Source organism: Cherax quadricarinatus, chromosome 78 (genome assembly GCF_038502225.1).
Source record: "Cherax quadricarinatus isolate ZL_2023a chromosome 78, ASM3850222v1, whole genome shotgun sequence".
Taxonomy (NCBI): Eukaryota; Metazoa; Arthropoda; class Malacostraca; order Decapoda; family Parastacidae; genus Cherax; species Cherax quadricarinatus.
Genome location: NC_091369.1, coordinates 9,056,274 through 9,082,304, shown reverse-complemented (window position 1 = coordinate 9,082,304; position 26,031 = coordinate 9,056,274). Strand labels below are relative to the sequence as shown.

The 26,031-nt window shown below is 37.6% G+C and overlaps 2 protein-coding genes across 2 annotated transcripts in view; one reads left to right on the top strand and one right to left on the bottom strand.

Annotated features, from left to right (window-relative positions):
- The window catches only part of Tsp26A (Tetraspanin 26A), a 257,157-nt gene that overhangs the window by 145,975 nt on the left and 85,151 nt on the right, over positions 1 to 26,031 (bottom strand). The gene's annotated exons all lie outside the window — the stretch shown is intronic.
- The window catches only part of LOC128701660 (cytadherence high molecular weight protein 1-like), a 71,486-nt gene that overhangs the window by 35,388 nt on the left and 10,067 nt on the right, over positions 1 to 26,031 (top strand). Inside the window, exons 2-4 of the mRNA XM_070101682.1 lie at positions 5,884 to 6,811; positions 7,654 to 7,737; positions 25,821 to 25,913. Coding sequence (XP_069957783.1) covers positions 5,906 to 6,811; positions 7,654 to 7,737; positions 25,821 to 25,913 — 1,083 coding nt within the window. The 5' untranslated portion in view covers positions 5,884 to 5,905. The remainder of the gene's footprint in view (positions 1 to 5,883; positions 6,812 to 7,653; positions 7,738 to 25,820; positions 25,914 to 26,031) is intronic.

Here is a 26,031-nt window from a genome sequence, read left to right as displayed (position 1 = left end):
AATTCAAGTTTTTGTGGAATAATCTCACCCACACCACAGCGATAAGATCTAGGTCTAATCCCTTCAACGCCGTTGTCAATAACTCGCGATTCACCTTCATGTAATTTGGTGCGTTATTTGGTTTGTTACATAGACATGGTTTCTGTGTGCACTTGAGTGTCTGTGAATTCATGATATAGGCATGCATTACATACATAATTCATGATATAGGCATGCATTACATACATAATTCATGATATAGGCATGCATTACATACATAATCACAGACTTAATAAATTAGGCATGCGTTACAAATTAAAAAGTTCACATTTCTTAAACCTAATTTGTTATATTTTTCAGCGTTTATATAAAAAAAATTCACTCATCCATCACTGTAGCGGAGCTTTGACTATCACCTGGACTGCTTAAATTCGAAATATTTTCTAGTTTTGTTATATCTGCGCTATATTTTCGTAGTTTGGAACTGTGCCTGTTTTTTCCTTGTTGATGGTGTTGATGTCCCAACCGCCGCTGGAGCTTTTGGTAATCTGACCGAGGCCTTCCGCTGGCTTACAAGTCCACCCTTTGAAAATTTATGGTTATTACCATTCGATTACATTTATTTATTTTTGTACTTTTTTTTTTTATTTTTTTTTATTCGCCGGTATTCTCCCGACCCGGGTCTTTTCCAAGTAGTGGTGACCCGGCCTTGGCTCCCTATCTGGGGAGTATCTCGAGACGTAAGTTTCCCATGGGAGGAGGTACAAGTACCACCTCATCTTTGGGACCAAGTGTCCCCAGGCCTAGCCACAGTCCCCGCCCTCACGGGGCTCGTAGGGAGAAGCTAGGCCTCTGGTCTGCCATCTGCCCCGCCCCAAAGGGGCTCGTGGGGATGGCAGTCTTGTGAGCTGCAGGTGGTAGCAAGCTCAGGCCTTATTTTTTTCGTACTGCTTTATTAGCGAGGACATTTAAATCAGGAATTCATTTTGTAGCGTGTCTGTTTTATCTATGTATATTTTTTGCGGTTAGGGCACCACAATATAGGTTCATATATCACTTTTGATTTAATGTATGTTATGATTATTTTTCGTAAGCAACATTAATATATATTAATACTATTTTCAAGGTACGAGTTTCCCATCTCTGCAACTCTGACTTTCTGGTGATAACTTCTTGCTTATTGTTATCCTTATAATCTTTTTCCCTTTCTTGTGTTTCCAATATTTATCACATAATCTGTAATCTTCATGGGGTCTCTTTCACTTTCTCCCGTTTCTATTCCATGGTAATTGTCCATCATCCGATGTCACTTCACATGCTTATTTTATCTTAATCTTCTTGTAGAGCTTTACAGTCATTTGGATTTTCTATTTGTGTGTCTGGCATGGATATTGATGCGGACTTCCACGAACGGTATTTGGTGTTCCACGAACATGTAGGGAGTAAACGCGTTGAGCTTGCGTGTGGTGTTAATGTGAAATAATGGTGTGGGAGGTGTGGTTACCAGGAACGGGAATACTGTGTCATGAATGAACTAGTGTATTATGAGCATGCAAATGGTGTGGGTAATTTTAACATGTGGCTCTTCTGGGTTTCAAACTTGCTGTTTTTATGGGTATTTAACACGTCTGGTTTCAGAAGCGCTCGTCTGGGTATCAAAAACTTGTATTCGATTTCAAACGTAATATGGATGTATTCGATTTCAATCGTAATAAATTAATATATGGATGTTTTGTAAACGAGGTGAGTAAGGATTTAATTTTGATGAAAATATATATTATCGTTAATTTGTTAAGTTCAATGCAGAAGGGTCGCAGGTTGTTCATAAAATCCTCAGTTCGGCTGTACACTAACATCACTCAAATTGAGATTAAACTTCCGGTGTATATATATCGTGTTTCACCATTATGTACAAAATGTGAAAATTGATAAAGTACGTATCAATTTTTCAAGGGAAGTGCCTAAATCCTGGTGAATGGCTCTTGATCAAAGGAATTGGAGCTATACTTCCCTCGGATTAAACCTTATTACCTCCCATTACCCATGTGCTGTATGACCCCTACAGGCTTGGGCTGTTTTGTGACTGATTATGTCTTTTTTCTTCTGGTCCACATTCAAATAAACCGATGTTTTAACTCTTAGTACTACTTTCAAATCTGCTTTATTCTTAGAGATATTTTTGGCAAGAGGTTTTGAATAAAAACTTTTATTTACTCTGGTTCATGCAAGTCATGATTCTGGAAATCTTAAGATTTATAATGTACATCTAGGGGATATATACTGGGTTTTGTATACGTTCTAAATTTGTTGACTTGGGCTGTGAGTGTTATCGACGTGTAGGCTCTCATTGTATTTGTGCTGTTGTCAAGTATGTACCTCTTGAACGAATGCGTATTATGTACTTAGTAGGAAACGTGCAGTAGCTGTTTATAAGTCATAAAAGTGTTAGTGCACGTGAATATCGTAAAAGTAGATGTCCACCAATTTATGGTGATGACTCCTGGAGTCATAGCTACCTTAGCTTGGTATCAAACCAGGCTTCTTGGTTGACGCTGTTTTCAGTTAGGCTATTGGTGCTTGTGGAAAGCAGTCCGATGTACACACCACAGCCTGGCAGAACAGGAATAGTTTCCAAGAAGCTGTCAAACACAAATGAAGACAGAGGTATGTTGGTAATTCCCCTTTTATTACAAAAGTGTTCCGAGGATTAGCGCCGAATCAGCCCGGCCCCCAGACCAGGCCTCTTGGTTGGCCTTTATTCATAGTTATTCTTTAGTACATTTACTTCATCCTTTTCTTTACGATACAGTATCTCGCTCTCCTAGGGGATTCTTAATCCCTCCAATATTTTCCAGGTGTAAATTAAACATCTCAGTAATTTGTGTGTTTAAAGTTAAACAGATGTGGTCAGGCAAAGTTTTTTTTTGCACAATCTTGAGATGTACAGTATCGCCAACCTTGATTATATGAAGTTGTTAGTGTACAGTACTGTTCCAGTGTAGGATGTTCAAGACCCTCAAAGAGTATCATCACTACCTCAGCTTCTGTTGTTTCGTAGGTTTATGGTGTCCATCCTGTCATTTTATTGCTGATGTAAAGCACACTGTCGTGTTCCATGAACTTTAAGACATTCCGACATGGTTTTTCTCTAGGTCACTTACATTCTTCTTCCGATGTATAGTGTGGTTTGTGTTTTGTTAATGTTCATGTTGTTTCACGATTTCCAGAGTAGCAGAAATTTTATCTTTTTAAGTATAATTAGGTATCCTCGAAGGTGTACCTTCAAGTAATTATCTGAATATTTTTCCAAGGTTTACGTTTGTAATTGAGAACGCCTCATGTGATCATCTTCAAATTTTAACGCTGGTGTACTGTAACTTGGGAAAGGTCAGTTCAGCTATGGGCATGTGCAAATGCCCTCTGGTCAGTTTTATGCAGACTATTCCCAGTTTTGGTTTCCCTGCAATAACTTGAGAATGCCTTTTCTGATCGGCTTCAAACTTTGGAACACTGGTGTATCCTACTAAAAAAGTTAGAATTGTTACTGGAGTGTGCAGATGCCAATCAGCCAATTTTATTTTTAAAGTGGTGTATATTGTTCATGAAATAACTGGAGTATGCCTTTGCAGCACAAATTTTTAATAGCTGATTTGTCACTTGGCCAGGATGGTACCCAACAAGTTTCGGCTTTGTAGATGTAAATTGTCTAATTTCCTGAAATAATTAAAAAAATTTTAGAATCATTGGATTTGGAGCATTAACTGGAGAATGCCTCTTTTGATCGGCTTGAAACGCTTAGTGATGGAGGGTTTTGCTCATATTTTGAGCTTTACAAGTTTCAATTTGCCAATTTTTTTATCAAATTGCATTACATGGAATAAATTGACAATGCTTCGTCTGATCGACTTCAAGTTGTAAATGTTGGTGGCTCCTAATTTGATTTTTGGGGGAGTTTTGATCTTGGGCTGTGTAGGTGCCAATTTGCCATTTTTATTGATATTATGAAAATTAAACTTTTGGTTTTCATGCGATTTGTGAATGCCTCATCCGATCAGCTTCAAACCTTCGACACTGATTGATCTTACTTAGAGGAAGCTTTGGACTGTGAAGGGTGCTAATTTGCAAAGTTCTATTTCGACCCCTTCAGTTCTCCTTGTCAGGTAGCTCATAGGAAGTATGCAAATCGAACCTTAAAAAAAAAATTATTATATATAATATTGTAGACAATTTAAAATAGTATAATTAAATAAAACGAAAATATAGAAATAATGACAACGTAGATTTTTATGTGGTTTTTAAGTTTCACGAGTAGTGAGTCATTATATATTTTCGTACGACTTTATTGTAGCGTCTTTTTGCGTGGGCAACACCTCATCTAATAGGATTCAAATTGTAAATGTAGGTGAAGTATAACTAGGGTAATGCTCAGAGAACTATTGGAATGGACAGGGGCCCTTTTGGATATGTAAAGCTATTCCTGAGTTAGATATTGAGTGGAGGCAAGCGGTTTTTGATCTGTGTTGTTGGAGTGTGAGCAAGGTGACATTTGTAAAGGGATTCAGGAAAACCAGTTAGCCGGACTTGAGTCCTGGAGGTAAGAAGTGGAGTACCTGCACTCAGGAGGGGTGATGTTACACTTGGAAGGGACATTTGAACTGTGATGTTACCACACTTGTGCAAAACACTGTCTGAGTCATTGACACTGTAAGAGCTCTCCTCTTTTTCACTAATAAAATCAGTGAGAATATACAGTAGTTGGATACAGAAAAGCAAGATAATTTTTCAAATAAAACTTCGGAGATTCTAGCAATACCCACTGTGAATATTTATTGATAAGTGCTTTCTGAAGCAAAGCGAGGTAATTGAGACTACAGTGGTGTCTAGGATCAGACTAAAACTCTACTTAATGTATAAGTCAAAATGAGTGGGAGAAATACTAATTGCAATGAATATAGAGCATAAATAGAAGCGCTAAATGTTTGGCTAATGGCCTAATTCAGTGTTTTGACTAGGAAAACTAATTTGCGCGTGCAGTGTGGCGTGGGCAACATGGATGCTGAACATGGGCATGATGGGCATGCACCAGAGACAGGTAGAAGCGCCCTGGGTACGTGGGCAGCGTGTAACTTGTGAGTAGTACAAGCCTGCGTGGGTGCTGCACATGTGGGTAGAGTGTGTGGGCGGCCAAGACACCAAAATGTTAACAGGGAAAGGGTGAGGTGGAAAGAAGAGATTTGCTGAGGTTAATTCATCCTGTGTTATTTCCTTACAAAGTCACGTGTTAATTCCGTGAATAAAATTAATCTTTTTATATCAGGTCACCTGAAGACTCGCTACCTCCCCTCCCCTACTTCCAAGACAACGCTTACCTAACATAGTTATACAAATCTTTAGATAGATTAGGTACACTTAAGTTATTTTGTCCAGTACACTGTATTGCGTACGTAAATTTTCGCAATAGTGGGTTAGGTTGTTAGAATACTTTTGGCGCATAATTAAAAATATGTTTTCCTTTTATATACCTTTAGTAAGTTTCGAGAGTTTTTCTATTCCCGGAGTCTGGCTTTTGGTCAGACTTGTCTGGTTCTTGCCTGGTCGACCTGGCTCTTGCTGCTGGCAGCCCGCTGGCCCACATGTCCATAACAGCATAACTTATGCTGTCTAATAAAATTACGTACGCCCAGAGGGTACAGCCATCTTATTCTATGAGAACGAAAACTAGAGCTTACCCTGGTATATCTCATCGAACAGTAAGAGTAGCATACACGATGTAATATGTCAGTCTTTGCTGAAAGATTTCAGTAGGGTGTTAAGGAAATCATATGGTTTAGTTAAGATTACCTCGGAGAGTGTCCGAGAGGGGTTTCAATCCTTATCTCTTACTTTTTAATTTATATGTTACAGGGTCCTGCTGTAGTGGGAGAAAATGATTCCTAGGTACTTGATAACACTGCTGATGTTGGCAGTGGTGGGAGCACAGCTTGACACTTCCCAAGTGGTGGAAGACCAGATCGACGCTACTTCCCCAGTGGTGGAAGACCAGCACGATACTTTCCCAATGGTGGAAGACCAGGACAACACTTACCCAGTGGTGGAAGACCTGCTGCACGACACTTACCCAGTGGTGGAAGACCAGCCCGACACTTACCCAGTGGTGGAAGACCAGCCCGACACTTACCCAGTGGTGGAAGACCAGCCCGACACTTACCCAGTGGTGGAAGACCAGCCCGACACTTACCCAGTGGTGGAAGACCAGCCCGACACTTACCCAGTGGTGGAAGACCAGCCCGACACTTACCCAGTGGTGGAAGACCAGCCCGACACTTACCCAGTGGTAGAAGACCAGCCCGACACTTACCCAGTGGTGGAAGACCAGCCCGACACTTACCCAGAGGTGGAAGACCAGCCCGACACTTACCCAGTGGTGGAAGACCAGATTGACGCTACTTCCCCAGTGGTGGAAGACCAACCCGATACTTACCCAGTGGTGGAACATCAGCCCGACACTTACCCAGTGGTGGAAGACCAGCCCGACACTTACCCAGTGGTGGAAGACCAGCTCGACACTTACCCAGTGGTGGAAGACCAGCTCGACACTTACCCAGTGGTGGAAGACCAGCACAACACTTACCCAGTGGTGGAAGACCAGCACGACACTTACCCAGTGGTGGAAGACCAGCACGACACTTACCCAGTGGTGGAAGACCAGCACGACACTTACCCAGTGGTGAGAGGACGAAGGAAAACTTCTCCCAGAAAAGAAAGGTGTGAACACCTGAAGCTAACATACACATGCACAGATTTACCGGTATTGATTGTTGACTTTGATCAGGTAAGAAATGGCAAATACCTAGTCTTTCTGTTAGGTTATTAGATCGATGGAAAGAATAGGGAACGACAAGACTGGGTAGAATAGAGCAGTTAAGTGGCCTGACCACCACTTTCGTTTTATTTTTTAAGCTTTATTTTTTTATTATTTTTTTTTTGTCATTCTTCAGTGTGAAATTTTCTGTGCGTAGATTTTTTTTTATTCTACAAAATGTATAGTTTTATACAACATAATTATTTCCAATTATTGTTCATTACATTCGCACGCAATGGTGCTGTGGTGTCTACACCTAAAAAAATGCGTGAATAGCTTAGAAAAGGTCCAAAGAGGAACTTCAAATTAGTTACCAGAGTTAAAATATACTAGATATGATGAAAGGCTGAAAATACTAAAAATTCCCCGGCTGGTCGACGGGGTCAGAGGGGCCACGATAACCACAAATAAGGTCATAAAAGGACATGAAAGATAATAGTTTTTTTTTTCGTACCTGCAACAGGGATAACAAGAAGCCATAGTTTTAAATTGAGAAAAAAGTGGAGTCGAAGGGATATAGGAATTTTTTTTCACAAACTGTAGTAGAGGACATAGTAAGTGCTTCAACTATTGGAAGTTATAAAAACTTGTATGAACAAATTATTGAAGATGAGACACTACGAGCTCATCTTTACTCCTGTAGCTACAATTTGGTGATTACAAATAAGTAATTATACACGTAATTATACAATGTTTTTATCTTGATATTTAGCTGCCGGAAGTCTACGAACAATTAAAATATGTTTAACCCACTTCACCTAAGTGAATAAGTGCAGCATTCAGCTCGTGTGAATATTCATATATCTTTACAGGTATCCGTACGAACATGCGGCTCCTATCATCATCCAGAAATGTTAGAGACGGTGATTGGTGTTTCCTGGCAGGAAGCCGATGAAGTAAGTGCAGGCTACATCTACAATGATTATATATATATATTTTTTTTTTTTTTTTTTTTTTTTTTTTTTTCAACAAGTCGGCCGTCTCCCACCGAGGCAGGGTGACCCAAAAAAGAAAGAAAATCCCCAAAAAGAAAATACTTTCATCATCATTCAACACTTTCACCACACTCGCACATTATCACTGTTTTTGCAGAGGTGCTCAGAATACAACAGTCTAGAAGCATAAACATATAAAGATACACAACATATCCCTCCAAACTGCCAATATCCCAAACCCCTCCTTTAAAGTGCAGGCATTGTACTTCCCATTTCCAGGACTCAAGTCCGACTATATGAAAATAACCGGTTTCCCTGAATCCCTTCACTAAATATTACCCTGCTCACACTCCAACAGATCGTCAGGTCCCAAGTACCATTCGTCTCCATTCACTCCTATCTAACACGCTCACGCACGCTTGCTGGAAGTCCAAGCCCCTTACCCACAAAACCTCCTTTACCCCCTCTCTCCAACCCTTTCGAGGACGACCCCTACCCCGCCTTCCTTCCCCTATAGATTTATATGCTTTCCATGTCATTCTACTGTGATCCATTCTCTCTAAATGACCAAACCACCTCAACAACCCCTCTTCTGCCCTCTGACTAATACTTTTATTAACTCCACACCTTCTCCTAATTTCCACACTCCGAATTTTCTGCATAATATTTACACCACACATTGCCCTTAAACAGGACATCTCCGCTGCCTCCAACCGTCTCCTCGCTGCTGCATTTACCACCCAAGCTTCACACCCATATAAGAGTGTTGGTACTACTATACTTTCATACATTCCCTTCTTTGCCTCCATAGATAACGTTTTTTGACTCCACATATACCTCAACGCACCACTCACCTTTTTTCCCTCATCAATTCTATGATTAACCTCATCCTTCATAAATCCATCCGCCGACACGTCAACTCCCAAGTATCTGAAAACATTCACTTCTTCCATACTCCTCCTCCCCAATTTGATATCCAATTTTTCTTTATCTAAATCATTTGACACCCTCATCACCTTACTCTTTTCTATGTTCACTTTCAACTTTCTACCTTTACACACATTCCCAAACTCATCCACTAACCTTTGCAATTTTTCTTTAGAATCTCCCATAAGCACAGTATCATCAGCAAAAAGTAACTGTGTCAATTCCCATTTTGAATTTGATTCCCCATAATTTAATCCCACCCCTCTCCCAAACACCCTAGCATTTACTTCCTTTACAACCCCATCTATAAATATATTAAACAACCATGGTGACATTACACATCCCTGTCTAAGACCTACTTTTACCGGGAAGTAGTCTCCCTCTCTTCTACACACCCTAACCTGAGCCTCACTATCCTCATAAAAACTCTTTACAGCATTTAATAACTTACCACCTATTCCATATACTTGCAACATCTGCCACATTGCTCCTCTATCCACTCTATCATATGCCTTTTCTAAATCCATAAATGCAATAAAAACTTCCCTATCTTTATCTAAATACTGTTCACATATATGCTTCAATGTAAACACCTGATCTACACATCCCCTACCCACTCTAAAACCTCCTTGCTCATCCGCAATCCTACATTCTGTCTTACCTCTAATTCTTTCAATTATAACCCTACCGTACACTTTTCCTGGTATACTCAGTAAGCTTATTCCTCTATAATTTTTACAGTCTCTTTTGTCCCCTTTCCCTTTATATAAAGGGACTATACATGCTCTCTGCCAATCCCTAGGTACCTTCCCCTCTTTCATACATTTATTAAACAAAAGTACCAACCACTCCAACACTATATCCCCCCCTGCTTTTAACATTTCTGTCATGATCCCATCAGTTCCAGCTGCTTTACCCCCTTTCATTTTACGTAATGCCTCACGTACCTCCCCCACACTTACATTCTGCTCTTCTTCACTCCTAAAAGATGGTATACCTCCCTGACCAGTGCATGAAATTACTGCCTCTGTTTCTTCCTTAACATTTAAAAGTTCCTCAAAATATTCTCGCCATCTACCCAATACCTCCATCTCCCCATCTACTAACTCCCCTACTCTGTTTTTAACTGACAAATCCATATTTTCCCTAGGCTTTCTTAACTTGTTTAACTCACTCCAAAATTTTTTCTTATTTTCATTAAAATTTCTTGACAGTGCCTCTCCCACTCTATCATCTGCTCTCCTTTTGCACTCTCTCACCACTCTCTTTACCTTTCTTTTACTCTCCATATACTCTGCTCTTCTTATAACACTTCTGCTTATACGTATATACATATATATATATATATATATATATATATATATATATATATATATATATATATATATATATATATATATATATATATATATATATATTTTAACAAGTCGGCCGTCTCCCATCGAGGCAGGGTGACCCAAAGAGAAAGAAAAATCTCCAAAAAGAAAATACTTTCATCATTCAACACTCACTTTCACCTCACACACATAATCACTGTTTTTGCAGAGGTGCCCAGAATACAACAGTTTAGAAGTATATACGTATAAAAATACACAATATATCTCTCCACACTGACAATATATTATATATATATATATATATATATATATATATATATATATATATATATATACGTATATATATATATATACATATATATCGTGCCGATTAGGTAAACTGGTCAATTAGCAAGAACTCATTTAAAATTAAGTCCTTTCTAAAATTTTCTCTTATACGTTTAAAGATATATTTTTTCATTAAAATTAAAGTAAAAATTTATAATTTTGCATCAAAAGAATCTTAGAAAACTTACCTAACCTTATTATAGCAAGAACATTTTAGCCTAACCCAACTAAATATATTTTAGATTTGTTTACAATAATTTAATACTAAACAAACACAGAAATATATTTTTTTCGTTAGGTTCAGAATGATTTTGGCGAAATTATTACATACACAAATTTTCGCTTGTCTTATATGACAAGATGAACGTTGCTATTTAAACCAAGATCGCAAGTTCTGCCTATTCGGCACGGCGCGCATATATATATATATATATATATATATATATATATATATATATATGTTTAATATATTTATAGATGGGGTTGTAAGAGAAGTAAATGCGAGGGTCTTGGCAAGAGGTGTGGAGTTAAAAGATAAAGAATCACACATAAAGTGGGAGTTGTCACAGTTGCTCTTTGCTGATGACACTGTGCTCTTGGGAGATTCTGATGAGAAGTTGCAGAGATTGGTGGATAAATTTGGTAGGGTGTGCAAAAGAAGAAAATTAAAGGTGAATACAGGAAAGAATAAGGTTATGAGGATAACAAAAAGATTAGGTGATGAAAGATTGAATATCAGATTGGAGGGAGAGAGTATGGAGGAGGTGAATGTATTCAGATATTTGGGAGTGGACGTGTCAGCGGATGGGTCTATGAAGGATGAGGTGAATCATAGAATTGATGAGGGGAAAAGGGTGAGTGGTGCACTTAGGAGTCTGTGGAGACAAAGAACTTTGTCCTTGGAGGCAAAGTGGGGAATGTATGAGAGTATAGTTTTACCAACCCTCTTATATGGGTGTGAAGCATGGGTGATGAATGTTGCAGCGAGGAGAAGGCTGGAGGCAGTGGAGATGTCATGTCTGAGGGCAATGTGTGGTGTGAATATAATGCAGAGAATTCGTAGTTTGGAAGTTAGGAGGAGGTGCGGGATTACCAAAACTGTTGTCCAGAGGGCTGAGGACATGTAGAGAGAATGGAGCGAAACAGAATGACTTCAAGAGTGTATCAGTCTGTAGTGGAAGGAAGGCGGGGTAGGGGTCGGCCTAGGAAAGGTTGGAGAGAGGGGGTAAAGGAGGTTTTGTGTGCGAGGGGCTTGGACTTCCAGCAGGCATGCGTGAGCGTGTTTGATAGGAGTGAATGGAGACAAATGGTTTTTAATACTTGACGTGCTGTTGGAGTGTGAGCAAAGTAACATTTATGAAGGGGTTCAGGGAAACCGGCAGGCCGGACTTGAGTCCTGGAGATGGGAAGTACAGTGCCTGCACTCTGAAGGAGGGGTGTTAATGTTGCAGTTTAAAAACTGTAGTGTATAGCACCCTTCTGGCAAGACAGTGATGGAGTGAATGATGGTGAAAGTTTTTCTTTTTCGGGCCACCCTGCCTTGGTGGGAATCGGCCAGTGTGATAATAAAATAATAAAAATATATGTCGTGCCGAATATGTAAAACTGGTTAATTAGCAAGAACTCATTTAAAATTAAGTCCTTTCTGAAATTTTCTCTTATACGTTTAAAGATATATTTTTTTCATTAATGGTAATGTAAAAAATTTTAATTTTGCTCCAAAAGAATCTTAGAAAACTTACCTAACCTTATTATAACAAGAACAATTTATTTTAGCCTAACCCAACTAAATACATTTTAGATTTGTTTACAGTAATTTAATACTAAACAAACACAGTGAAATATATTTTTTTCGTTAGGTTCAGAATGATTTTGGCGAAATTATTGCATACACAAATTTTCACTTGTCCTATATGGCAAGATGAGCGTTGCTATTTAAGCCAAGATCGCAAATTCTGCCTATTCGGCACGACATATATATTTCATAGCAGGAACTATCCACCTTAGAACGTGCTTTTTATCAACGTTTCGGTAGCAAATCAGTTCAAATATTCTAAATCTGTTAGTGTTTCCCATCCGCTAGCAGTCATACAGCGCCTGGGAAGTGGAAGATAATAAGATTCATTCAGAGGGAATGCAAGGGTAACTCCAATTCCGTTTATCACGAGCTCTTCAACCTCAAGGCACCTCCCTTGAAGGGTTGAGGGAATTAACCAATCGCAAATCACCTTTAATAGTGACGCCAGCGCCGCACTGACGCAATAGAGCGCAGTTTGTCTCCTATAGGTGTTCTCCATGTTTCTTCTCTTGGTATACCTCTGGTGCAATTCCTTTTTTCTCCATCTATAATATTTAATTGAAAATTAGTTTATTAGTGACTATTCTCGCTGCCCGGCAACCTTTTACCTTTGGGCTGGCTTGATCTTCGGGTTGGTCCTCTTTAGTATTGTAACGACCGCTCTGTATTTCCCAACTGCTGGTAATCCCTTGACCCTTTGTTCTAGTCTGGCGTTATCTTATTTCACGATTACATTTTTTCGCGGCTTACGTTTATCGTATTTTTTGGGTAACAGGAGTTTACAACACTCAGTCTGTACTATTATTGTTATTATAATCAAAGAAAGCGCTAAACTTATACTGTTCTTAGATGTAAATAAATTCATAGTTTGTATATTTTAATGCATGAAAGTCAAAAAGTAATCGAGTTTTTTGCTCCCACTTCCCTTGTCATCTACATATGTTTTTTTTAATTACATACATATCATACGTATCATACATATGTTTTTTTTAATTACATACATATCATACGTATCATACATATGTTTTTTTTTTAATTACATACATATCATACATATGGAGGTTAATGTGACTAATTAAATACACTTGATCATAAACCCTGCAAGTTGACGTTTTCTGTAGGTGAAGGTATCCGTTTCTTATAGAAGCATTCCAGGATTATTTTTAAAGTCGTAGAACGACGTTTAAAGACTCTTGAAAATTCAAGCTTTATCTTTTATTATTATTATTATTTATAGAAAAACGCTCGAAACTCGTGTAGGTTATAAGACGCAATATAGAGATCGAGGAGCTGACGGCATAGGAAAGAAGTATGAAGGGTAGCCTCAGGTGTTATGATAACTTTGGGTTAAGACATGGTGAAGAGTGTCAGTGTTGAAGCTACGGGACACTACTATTTTTTCCCTTGTACATTTCTTGAATTTTGATTCTGTTAGGACTGCATTTTTAATTTTACTCTAATGGTCTTTGACCTTGAAATTTTATGTATGGGGGAAGCACAAAACTCGTAGGGGTCATACAACGCGCCTGGGGAAATGGAAGGCAATCAGGTTCGATCGAAGGAAATAAATTACTATTCCTATTCCTTGGATCAAGAGCCCCTCACTGACATTAAGAACCTGCCTTGAAGGGAGGGCTTGAAATAGGTTCTGTTGATCTTTAATCCTATTTGCAAAACTGTTAGGCAGGTATCTAGGCTATTAAAGTTTTTTTTTTTTTTTTTTTTTTTTTTTTTGAGTCCCCCCCAAATTATGAAGTGTTAATTTTGACCTTTACATTTGCAAGTCTGCCAGGATTCTTTTAATTCATCTGGAAGAGATGCCTTGATGCCTCCTTCAAATCAAACCTGGTTACTTCTCATTCACCAGGTGCTGTATTTCCCTAATGGGTTTAGCTCTCCCATATATGATGATAACCACTGTGCTCTTAAAATGTAATACGTATTTCCTAAGTAAACTTATCGTAATTAAGGCCACTTATAAGCATTATTGATGACTGGCAACTAGTGACAGCCCATTTGTTAATTTCTTCATGTTATCCATTCACACATGACCTTTGACACAGTTGGACACCCAGTCTATACAAAGGCTTACTGTGACAACGTTTCGCTTTAATGAGAGAGAAACGTTTTCACGTTGTTTATTCTGCACCTGTCTTACTGAACATTTACTACCCAACTTCCACCAAATCTCATCTCTCGTACAGCTACAACTGCCCTTAGTACATCGATCCTCTGGCAGGGAGAGACGTATGGCAAGTCTCCTTATACCTACAGCTCTTGTTCACCTAGCAATAAATATGTGCCTGGGTGTTTATAGTGCTGCAGATGGTATTTTGGGGAAAGGTGAAATGTTAATTAAAATGGATATGGGCCACCACGAGAACTGCTCTGGTCCTAGTATGTTGTCCCCCTCCCCCATTCAAACGCGGAACTTTGTTTCCCTCCCCACACCTGACAGCTCGTCACACCCACCCACACCTGGCACCCTGTCACGCCTACTCACACCTGGCACCTCGTCACACCCACCCACACTCCACCATGCGCTCTCACTCAGTGTGCTCACCTTCAACTCACGGAACCCGCTCAACTCTGACCTTTGGCTGGATGTTGCTATGGCGCTGGAGGCTGGCTGATGACCCACGTATTTCCCAGTAGCAATATTGGTCTCCCATTTCTCCCTTTTTTCCACTTTTTCAACATTTCACTTAATGTTAACCTGTCTCATCTCTACCCTATTTAAATAAACAGCTTGGAGAAGGATCGGCCAATCATCCTGTAACATAAGATTCACTGTAATGTCTGATTCCCTTTAGGTTTTTACGGTGTGTAATTTCGCTATACTTTAAGATGACCTATGGTGACCTTACTCCAGTAGGCTTACCTTTCAAGGCAGGGTGCCTTGATGATGGTGAAGTACTCTTGACCCAAGGAATTGGAGCTGTACTACCCTTCCTCGGGTCAAATCTGATTACCTCCAATTCTCAAGCGCTGTATAACACTCGAATGTTAGCAGAATAATATTAATGACAACAAATAATAATAATAATAAAGGTAGAATTACCGACAATATGTTAGGTAAAAAGACATGTGTAACTAATGTGACATTTTATGGGGGCAACGTTTCGCTCTCCAGGAGCGAAACGTTGGCACAATATATAATTGCCCTAATATATAAATTTTGTAGGCCAACTTATTACTCGAGTCTTTGCTGTATACTGATCATATGGGTCTGCCAAAACTGGCTACGAGAAACGTTTCTGTATATGGTATTCTTTTATTCTATGAATACCTTACTCTTAGCTAACTGTGTTTATGGGAAAGTGATAAAACTGTAAGGGTCATAGAGCGCCTAAAAAATGTGAGGTAATTAGGGTTGATCAGAGGAAGGGAAAGGATAGCTCCAATTCTGCTTTACGAACTTTGGATCGTCCAAATATGGGCAAACGGAGTGTGCAACGATTCACTGATTTTCTATCAGATTTTTAGAATAATCACTTGGGAAGTGATCCTGAGACGTCTGTGACTAGAAGTAAGGGTGTAGCCATTCAACTAGGTTGAATGGCTACTATAAGTAAGGGTGCAGCCATTCAACTAGGTTGAATGGCTACTATAAGTAAGGGTGTAGCCATTCAACTAGGTTGAATTGCTACTATAAGTAAGGGTGCAGCCATTCAACTAGGTTGAATGGCTACTATAAGTAAGGGTGCAGCCATTCAACTAGGTTGAATGGCTACTATAAGTAAGGGTGTAGCCATTCAACTAGGTTGAATGGCTACTGTAAGTAAGGGTGCAGCCATTCAACTAGGTTGAATGGCTGCACCCTTATGAACTAGGATTTTCCAAGATTTTACGTTCTTAGATTTAATGTTGTACAGATTAGAAAATAAAATTAATTAGGATTTCATAGAAAATTAATATCATGGATAAAGTAATATGTCCTCCTCCCCCAGTCTTGTCTGCGGTAGTCATTTTTTATAATTTATATAAATATCTTGTCCTTAACTTGTCACCAGGTACTTTTATTTCTTGCACAACTAAAAATTTAATTTTGCTAAAGAATTTAGCAAAATTAAATTACCTAACCTACTATGGCTTCCTTGGATATTGAAGTGTTATTAGCAACTATTTCCCTTGTTGAAACTAAATATATGTACAGATCAGCTGATCTGAACCTACAGGATCAGCTGACTCTGATCCTGTAGGTGGTCTGAACAAAATCCAGTTCTATAAATGGAATGTATAGTAACAGACTATTTATGTTTATTAATGTTTAAAAACTGTACGTATACACGTTCTACTGGATACATTTCATTATTACGGGGAAAGTTTATTGCTAATTTAGTACTCCGGGAGGCACGTGTGAGAGGGGAATCCACAAAAGTTTAGCTTTAACCCCTTTGTCAATAATTTGTGCATGTCTGTCTGGCCGCAAACATTATCATATTACAGATTTGAAAAGAAGCTTTTCAGGAATTAAATAATATTGGGCAGGAAGCTACTTGAGCTGGCTGATGATTTGTTGTTGTTGTTTTTTAGATTTTGCCCTGAGGACGAGTTTATTGGCATCGCCACTCATCTTATTAGTGAACATATAACTATTAAAGCAGTAAAGTAGTTGACACGCCATTGGTGATATCAACTCCAAAACAAAATGTGCCAATGAGGATGAAGATCAAGACTATCATGAATGAGTGAAAGCCATGAATGAGAACGTAACTCCGGCACTACACACCCCCGACCTAGCAACATGGTCTGTGACGTCGCTACGCTCATTCATTCACAAACACTGGTCAAAGGTCGAGCTATAGTCCTCCTGTCCCCCCCCCTCCCCTATTACCCACTAATGTTTCTTCTTGATATATGAATTTTTTTAAACTGTGTTGCGAAAAGGGCGATCGTATGTAAGTTTCGAGGAACACAGTAGACCATTACTGAGGAGTTGAAGTGTTATGTACAGTGTATGAGCCACCCTGTTGTGGACGAAAGGCGGAGAAGTGATTGTGCTTATGTATTAATATTTCCAGAGAAACTAGCGTTGAATAATGCCATGGCTTCAACTTTTTTTATGAAAATTAATATAATAATAATAATAATAATACAAGAGAGGCTATGTAAAATATTTAAAATTGAGGCCTATTACATCGGTGCAGATATCGTCGGGTATACTAAAGCTTCTGATAGGGTTAGAATTTATCCTCGAGTGCAAATTTGACCAGAGAGGTTCAGCGGACTTTCAGGGGGAACATAAACAGGACCATTTATCTCGTTATTTGTAGCACAATGATTGACAGGATAATTTATCACGCTATTTCAAGCGCATGTGTAGTATTACTGCAACTAATCCAGTGTACAGATTGCTTTACATAAGTATTTTTACCGCCCACATAGTGCTTCTGAAGTGTTTCCAGTGCTCGGGAGCAACTTTAAGCACATTTGTTACTAAGGTATTTCCAGCACATGCCTGGCATTGCTCGAGTATTTCGATTACGTTTAGTGTTTATTTACGTAATTGAATTCAGTTGACGCATTCAAGAACATGTGATAGGATTGAAGGAGAATGCACTCTCCCACTAGTAGATATTATTTGTATTACATTCGTAGTCATACAGCTATTTATCGTTTGTTTGCATTCTCTCCACTGTCCTTTCCGTAATTGTCATTTCTTTGTACCTGGAATAAATTTTGTTGTCTGTTTTTAGGAAAAATAAAATACGCTTGCTTCACATATAAGATGCGTTCACTATCTAGTGGAGTGGTACAGTAAATGTTACAAATGCTCTTTTAAGTCGCCTTTAACATTTAAATCACTTAAAGTGCAAGGAAGATTTTACTTCAGTCTTCCAAATGTGCTACTAGTATTGCCGGTGATTCCCACACACTAGCATTACTGCTCTTAAAACTATATATATATACACAGGAAAGACGTCAGATGATACCAGAACATACAGTACACTACTGATCTTTTTGTTATATATATATACACACACCCACACATAGACAGATATTACGCAAAGCCGGGAGTGAAACTAAATGCAACGGAAAAATTGCAGTTAAATCATATATGCCCGGAAAGTATCCCAGTGTTTCCAGTGAGGCAAAGATTTATCGTATTGTTCCCAGTGCGCATTTCATTACTAGAGCTACTCCACTATACTTTTAGTGTTACTGTTTTATCAGATCTTAGTATTAATATTGTACATCAGAAGAATATTTGTGTGTGTGTGTGTTTACTGCATGTAGAGCAAGGTCTGGGAAAGCTTAACAATACGGTCTTCCGCGTACCCCCATTTAGAGCTTGATTACTGGAATCTCTGTATTTTTTACAGTATATGTATTATAAGTGAGCAGGTTTAAATATAACGATGTATAATGGAAACACCTTAAAAGGTCCCCAAAGAGTATAGTCTAAATTTATGTAAAAAAAAACATATATGTAAATTAGAATTTTGAAACAAGTAATACAGGTAACGGCTTATGAAATATGCGAATAGAGCGCTAAAACGGGAATCCTAAAAGCAGAATTTGCGGCGTGCAATATATTTTTGGAAAGGTGTAGAGGGCAGTAGAATAGGCGACAAGAGAAACGTGAGCCCCGCGGCGTTCCCTCGTCTGGGTCCTATGCTGTATTGATCACTTTGCTGACGTCATTACTCCCGGCTGCCTGCGTCACGATTTGTGAATGAACCCTCCCACGCGCGTGACGTCATCAGGACGTCAACCAATAGCAACTCACCTCCTGGATTCATTATTACCTTTAGCGTACCGAAACTATCATTTACCCTAAACTAATTTTGTATATTTGGTGAACATGAAAGTTTCTGTATCAGATGCAAGATTGATTCTGTCATGGCATATATTTCTTATTTGTTGGATTGCATGACAAATTTCCGTTTCCTAAGATCAATGAATGAACATATTTGGAAATTTATGGCAATAATAATTTTTGAAAATTAGCTTAATCATCTAGTTTCATGCAACTGTTGTCCTTTGCGTGACTTTTTATTTTTATTTTTTGTTAGACTTGCGTGTTTATTACTCTACGACCAAAAGATGGTTCTATTGATCCGATGGTCGCACTCACTTCCGGTTGTGCTGCGTCGGAACTCAGAGTCGTCACTCATTTGATCTCTGGCTCCCACAGCAGCCGACTTTAGGGCGTGTGCTCTGACCTATACTTGTCCCTCAGTTGACCTCTGCTTATCTTAATTTGGAATGTAAAAGAGCACAAGAACAATGGGATATATAGAAGACCCATTTATCAGTACGAGATATTTCATATTTATATCCATTTACCATTTATTTATTAAGCTTATGTATCGAGGTGTGTATCTTAGTGTATATGCTCTGAGAGCACTTTAATCTCTATTTTAGGGCCTAAAATATGCTTGGTTATTAACGCGGCTTACAAGCCGTGTTAATAACCCTCGTGAAGTCGATAGACTACACCCGATAAGTTTTATAAATATGGAAATACTTCCCATTTATTTTGTCCAACACTATGTACTTTAACAGTATGTAGTTTAGCAAACACGGCTTCCAGGGTAATATCCAGGAGAGTACTTGGGAGTTCAGCTTTAAGGCGGTTGACCCCCATCTCCTGTTTGTTTAAATGGGAGCAGGGAAAGACGAGAGTAAGAGGGACGCAGAGTAGATGTGAAAGAGAGGAAGTAGGACTGAAAGGCACGAGTAAAAGAGTCAGACTAGAACGAAAAGGTAAAAGAGGCAGAACGAGAGAGTGAAATATAGCAAAGTATATGTTTAAAATGGGTCTGGGGCCCCGTATTTATGTCATTTGTTGAATATTTGCACTGTAATGTTGCAGATTTACATGAGAAAATGATACAATAGTCAATTAATAGTCCTTTTAGAATTAGTAAGAAGAGTTGCGTATCATATAGTAACAGTTTGCACACTCCTACCTTGTGCTATGTCGAGTATAAAACTTATTCTTGCGAGAGTCATCGAATTTGAGAAGCTGGGTACCACGATATGCCCATTTAACACGAAATATGCTTCCTAGACTTCGGTACTAGCGCCCTTTATATTACGTCAGAAACGTCTTTAAAAAGCTCGAATGCATGATTTACACGCAATAAACAGGTGTTTATCAGAAATTAAAAAAAAAAAAACTGATTTGCACCAAATTACATTAATAGGTTGTACCGAACAATATGACAGATTCGTCAGTGTCAGAACTTAAGAAGAATAAGAGTAATAAATTTAAACCTTGCAAACCAGATAAGACAACCTATTATTCTCGATTAATAAAAAGCATAATAATAGCCACTTTGCAAATGCAAAACACTATATATCAGAATGGGAAATGAGAACGAAAATTATTTTACGAACTCCACAGTTAGTGAAAGCAAAGTAACGATATTAGTTATAATTTAAAGCTAAGGAGACTTAAAGCAACTTTTTTTTTTTCTAATTTGTATATCATTAGTTTCAATGCCAGAAAGTCGTGCTCGCTAAGAAACTGGTACATTCTTGTGTAGAATATTCCATAGTTTAGTAACTAGTATTTGATGGTAAATGATAAACTGGAGTGTCGAGCGCCTAGCGACAAAAACAATACTCATTCCGAGAGGTAAATATATGAATAAAACCTTGTAGACGAGATGAATTTGTCTTCCAAGGCAAAGTATGAGAGAGGTGACTTTATAATTTCGTCTGACTGAGCAATTCATGTGTTCCAAATATGCTCTTCCCTTCGTCGACTTTGAAATCTCGCTTCTCTGTAGTGAAAAATACTGACATTCCAAACGCATTCTTGATTTATCACATTACTGTGAGAAATCACAAACGCTCTTAATTTAGCTCACATGGCAGTTTTTTTCACAGCAGAATTACACCCACTCTTCACTTCCGTCATATACATGTTTACCATCTACCTTATTTGTTACAAGCGATATTTTGATTCCTCTCATCCCCTGTCCACATTCGACACTGGCTGTTGTCGCATCTTCAGCAGACATAAAAGGTCGTCTCTTGTTATATCCCTGGTCATTATTCTGTTCAGGTCAATAAACCTGCAAACTAGTAAGCACGTTCCGCATGCCTATTACTGTCTGCATTCTCTGAAACTCTCACCTATAATTCAGGTTCAAGCAAAAGTTCTTAACGGAAACTAATTTACTGCACCAACTATTGCTGCCTTCTCTCACCCCTCATATTTCCGTCTACGGTTGTCCTCTATAAGGCACAACAGCTTTGAATGACTCGGCCCGCTTTAACTTTCTGAGAATATTATAATATTAATGGAAAACTGATTGAAAAATAGTAAAAAATAAAAGGGCTACCAAAGAAACAAAAAAATTTTAATATATTAAGAAACAGTCATTTGTTAAAACTACCAAATAAGTGTACTTGAAGCATTTGAGAGTAATGTCGTATACACATTTAAAAAACTGGTTTGAATAACACTTCACCAAATCCACGACCGACATTAGTTGCACTGCCTTAAACCTTTCCATAAATAGCCTCATTTGGGTCTGATTATACGTTGATATTTGACTACGTTTATATACTTTTGTAAGCTTATGATAGGGAAAGTTCGCTGACGGATGACATAACGGAAGACCCAATACCTTTATAACAAGCACTGCCCTAAAAAAACTAAACAGATGACAGCTAAGAGACTGAACAGTCCCTGGCTAACACCCAGCATTCTCAAATCCATAAATACAAAACACCGATATGAAAAACAGTACAGAATGGGTCACATAACCAGAGACCAAACAAAACGTTACTCGTCAATCCTAACCAGCCTGATAAGAAGGGCAAAAAAATTGTATTATGAGAACAGATTATCCAACTTACGAGGTGATATAAAAAAGACCTGGAAGACCCTACCAGAAATTCTGGGAACAAAAAAGATATCACGACATAGCGAAATAAAATTAGCAAAATCAGATGAACCCCAACTCCCACCAACAGAAACAGCAAACAGACTCAATGATTTCTTTTCCACTATAGGTCAAAACCTTGCCAATAATATCCCAAGCTCAGATACCCCACCAAATGACTACCTCACTGGCAACTACCCGAACACACTGTTCCTGGCTCCGACTAACCCATATGAAGTCTCCTTTATTATCAACGCACTGAAAAACAAGGCAGGAGATTTAAATACCTTACCACCCTTTATATACAAAAAAGCGTCACAAGTACTATCACCAATCATTGCAACACTCTTTAACAAATCCATTGAATCCTCCACCTTCCCTACAGTTCTCAAAATAGCAAGGGTCACCCCGATCCATAAAGGAGGAGACCAAACAGAGTTGAATAACTATAGGCCAATATCCAATTTACACCCTCTCTCAAAAATCTTCGAAAAATTAATTCATAAACGAATCTACTCCTACCTCATCTCCCATAACATTCTCAACCCCTGCCAATTTGGATTCAGGCCTAATAAAAATACTAATGATGCTATTATACACATGCTTGAACATATATACACTGCAATAGAGAAAAAAGAAGTCCCACTGGGGATCTTCATTGACTTACGTAAAGCTTTTGATACAGTTGACCATGACTTGCTCCACGTAAAATTGTCACACTATGGTATTAGAGGGCACTCCCTCAACTACCTCAAGTCTTACCTCAGCAACAGAAGCCAATATGTGTACGCAAATGGGGCAAGCTCTTCCGCACAACCAATTACAGTTGGTGTCCCACAGGGAAGTGTCCTTGGCCCTCTTCTCTTTCTCCTATACATAAATGACCTACCAAATGCTTCGCAATTACTCAAACCCACACTTTTTGCAGATGACACCACATACGTCTTCTCTCACCCGAGCCCAGTCACGCTAGCCAATACTGTAAACACCGAATTACAGAAAATATCTACCTGGATGAGGACTAACAAACTTACACTAAACATTGACAAAACCTACTTCATTCAGTTTGGTAGCAGAGCTACAGATGTACCTCTTAACATAACGATAAACGGATCACCTATCACAAAGCTAACAGAGGGAAAATTCTTAGGAATCCACCTCGATAATAGACTCAAATTTCATACACATATACAACAAATTTCTAAGAAAATTTCCAAGACTGTAGGCATACTATCGAAGATACGGTACTATGTTTCACAGTCAGCCCTCCTGGCCCTTTATCACTCTCTTATTTACCCCTATCTCACCTATGGAATTTGTGCATGGGGCTCAACAACAACTAACCATCTCAGACCACTAATTACCCAACAAAAGGCTGCAGTTAGAATGATAACAAATTCTCACTACAGGCAGCACACTCCACCAATATTCAAAACACTCAACCTACTCACCATACAAAATATCCATACTTATCATTGCACCTATTACATACATAGAACACTTAACTCTGATATTAACCCTCCCCTCAAACATCTCCTTGCCAACCTCAACAGAACACATGACCATAATACAAGGCACAGATCACTCTTTGATGTTCCTCGTGTCCATCTCACGCTATGCAAAAACTCAATGCACATAAAAGGCCCTAAAATCTGGAATTCATTACCTGTAAATATAAAAGAAACACTACCTGTTTATAAATTCAAGTCTCTTCTCAAAGTTCACTTACTCACTCAAAACCAAATAAATACTGAATAACTGAACCATATAAATTGTATATCCTAAATGTTACTCACAATTATATCACACAAATGGTAAACCTAACTTTATTTTTTTTTAAATACACTACCTGAATGAACAGCAATGCATGCAACCACATGACCTGTCTTTGTAATACTCATTTGTATTTTATAGTTATCTGTTTACAATAATGTCTTATCACTGATTTCATCATTGCTTAGTTAATCTTAAGTTAATTTTAAGCCAGCCCGTAATGCTATGCATATAAGTGGCTTTGGCATGCTGCTCTTACCTGTATTTTTTTGTACCTCTGTATGTATGCTAAAATTTATAAATAAATAAAACAAAGACTCAAGCAGGCAGAACAAGCTTTTTATGTGGACAAAGTTTCGCTTTCAGGGGAGTTTTTTCAATTCATGAGAATAATTTACTTAAAAGTGAACCACTGTCATTGTATTAATAAGTTCTTGGTGTGACTACATGTCTGTCCACATACATGTGGACGTCACGTTCTTCAAGCCACAAAGGAAGGTACGCCACTGGAAGGGATATATGGAAACTGATATCAGAAAAAAAAGAAAAACTTATTTTTTGCTAGTGGAAATAACTGAAAACAAAAAAGTAGAATTATACAGAAAAGTATAAAGAAAAAATAATTGAATAAGCGTAATAGTTGGATGTGTAAGTGTGGGAGAGGAAATAGTGAACGGGGAAAAAATGTTGATAGTGATGACTAAGAAATCGGTGAATGTTTAATATGCCAATACACATGGATGACCTTTGTTAACTTTTAGTAGCAGCTCTTGACTAGTAAAGTCGGAATATGACTGCGTTTTCCGAGAATTTCCTATTACCATACTTGACTATAATATAATAATTTTTATAGTCAACTGCGTTATATATATATATATATATATATATATATATATATATATATATATATATATATATATATATATATATATATATATATATATATATATATATATATGTATATATGTATATATATATATATATATATATATATATATATATATATATATATATATATATATATATATATATATATATATATATATATATATGATATATATATATATATATATATATATATATATATATATATATGATATATATATATATATATATATATATATATATATATATATATATATGATATATATATATATATATATATATATATATATGATATATATATATATATATATATATATATATATATATATATATATATATATATATATATATGCATATATATATATATATATATATATGCATATATATATATATATATATATATATGCATATATATATATATATATATATATATATATATATATATATATATATATATATATATATATATATATATATATATGCATATATATATATATATATATATATATATATATATATATATATATATATATATGTATATATGTATATATATATATATATATATATATATATATATGTATGTATATATATACATACACATACATACATACATACATTAACGTAACAGTGGGCAAGTAAAAGTAAAATATATTCGTTATGGACTAAGGGTTGGCGGAAAAGAAACACTTTCACCATTATTCACACTATCACTGTCTTGCCAGAGGCGAGCAGATACCACGGTTTACATATATCCCTCCAAACAGCAAAATTCCCAAACCCTTCCTTCAGAGTGCAGGTACTGTTCTTCCCACCTCTAGGACTGAAGTCTAGTTAACCGGTTTGCCCTGAATCCCTTCACAAAATATTACCTTGCTAACACTCCAACAGCTCGTTAGGTCCTAAAAACTGTTTGTCTCCACTCACTGCTATCTAACACGCTAAAATATGTTTTCGTATGTCCAAGCCCCTTGCAAACAAAACTTCCGTTACTCCCTCTTTCCAGCCTTTTCTTATGACGACCCCTATTATATATGTACGTGTGTGTGTGTGTGTGTGAGAGAGAGAGAACGTTATTGTTTGACGTACAGACAAACTTGTTTAAGTTGTAGCCACAAACTTCTCAGATTTAAATTCTCATGTTTCTTTCAGGCAAAACTCTACACCGTGATGATGGTCGACCCTGATGCTGAAAATCAAGATGTTGATAAGGTGTATCTGCACTGGCTGCGCTGGGCTATCAGGGTAAATGAATGTTCTATTTGTTAATGTGTTGACCGTGTTCTCGCAGGGTTGCATTCTTTTCGTAGTAATTGTCAATTTTATACAGTATGATTGCAGTCATTGCATTTATATATTTATT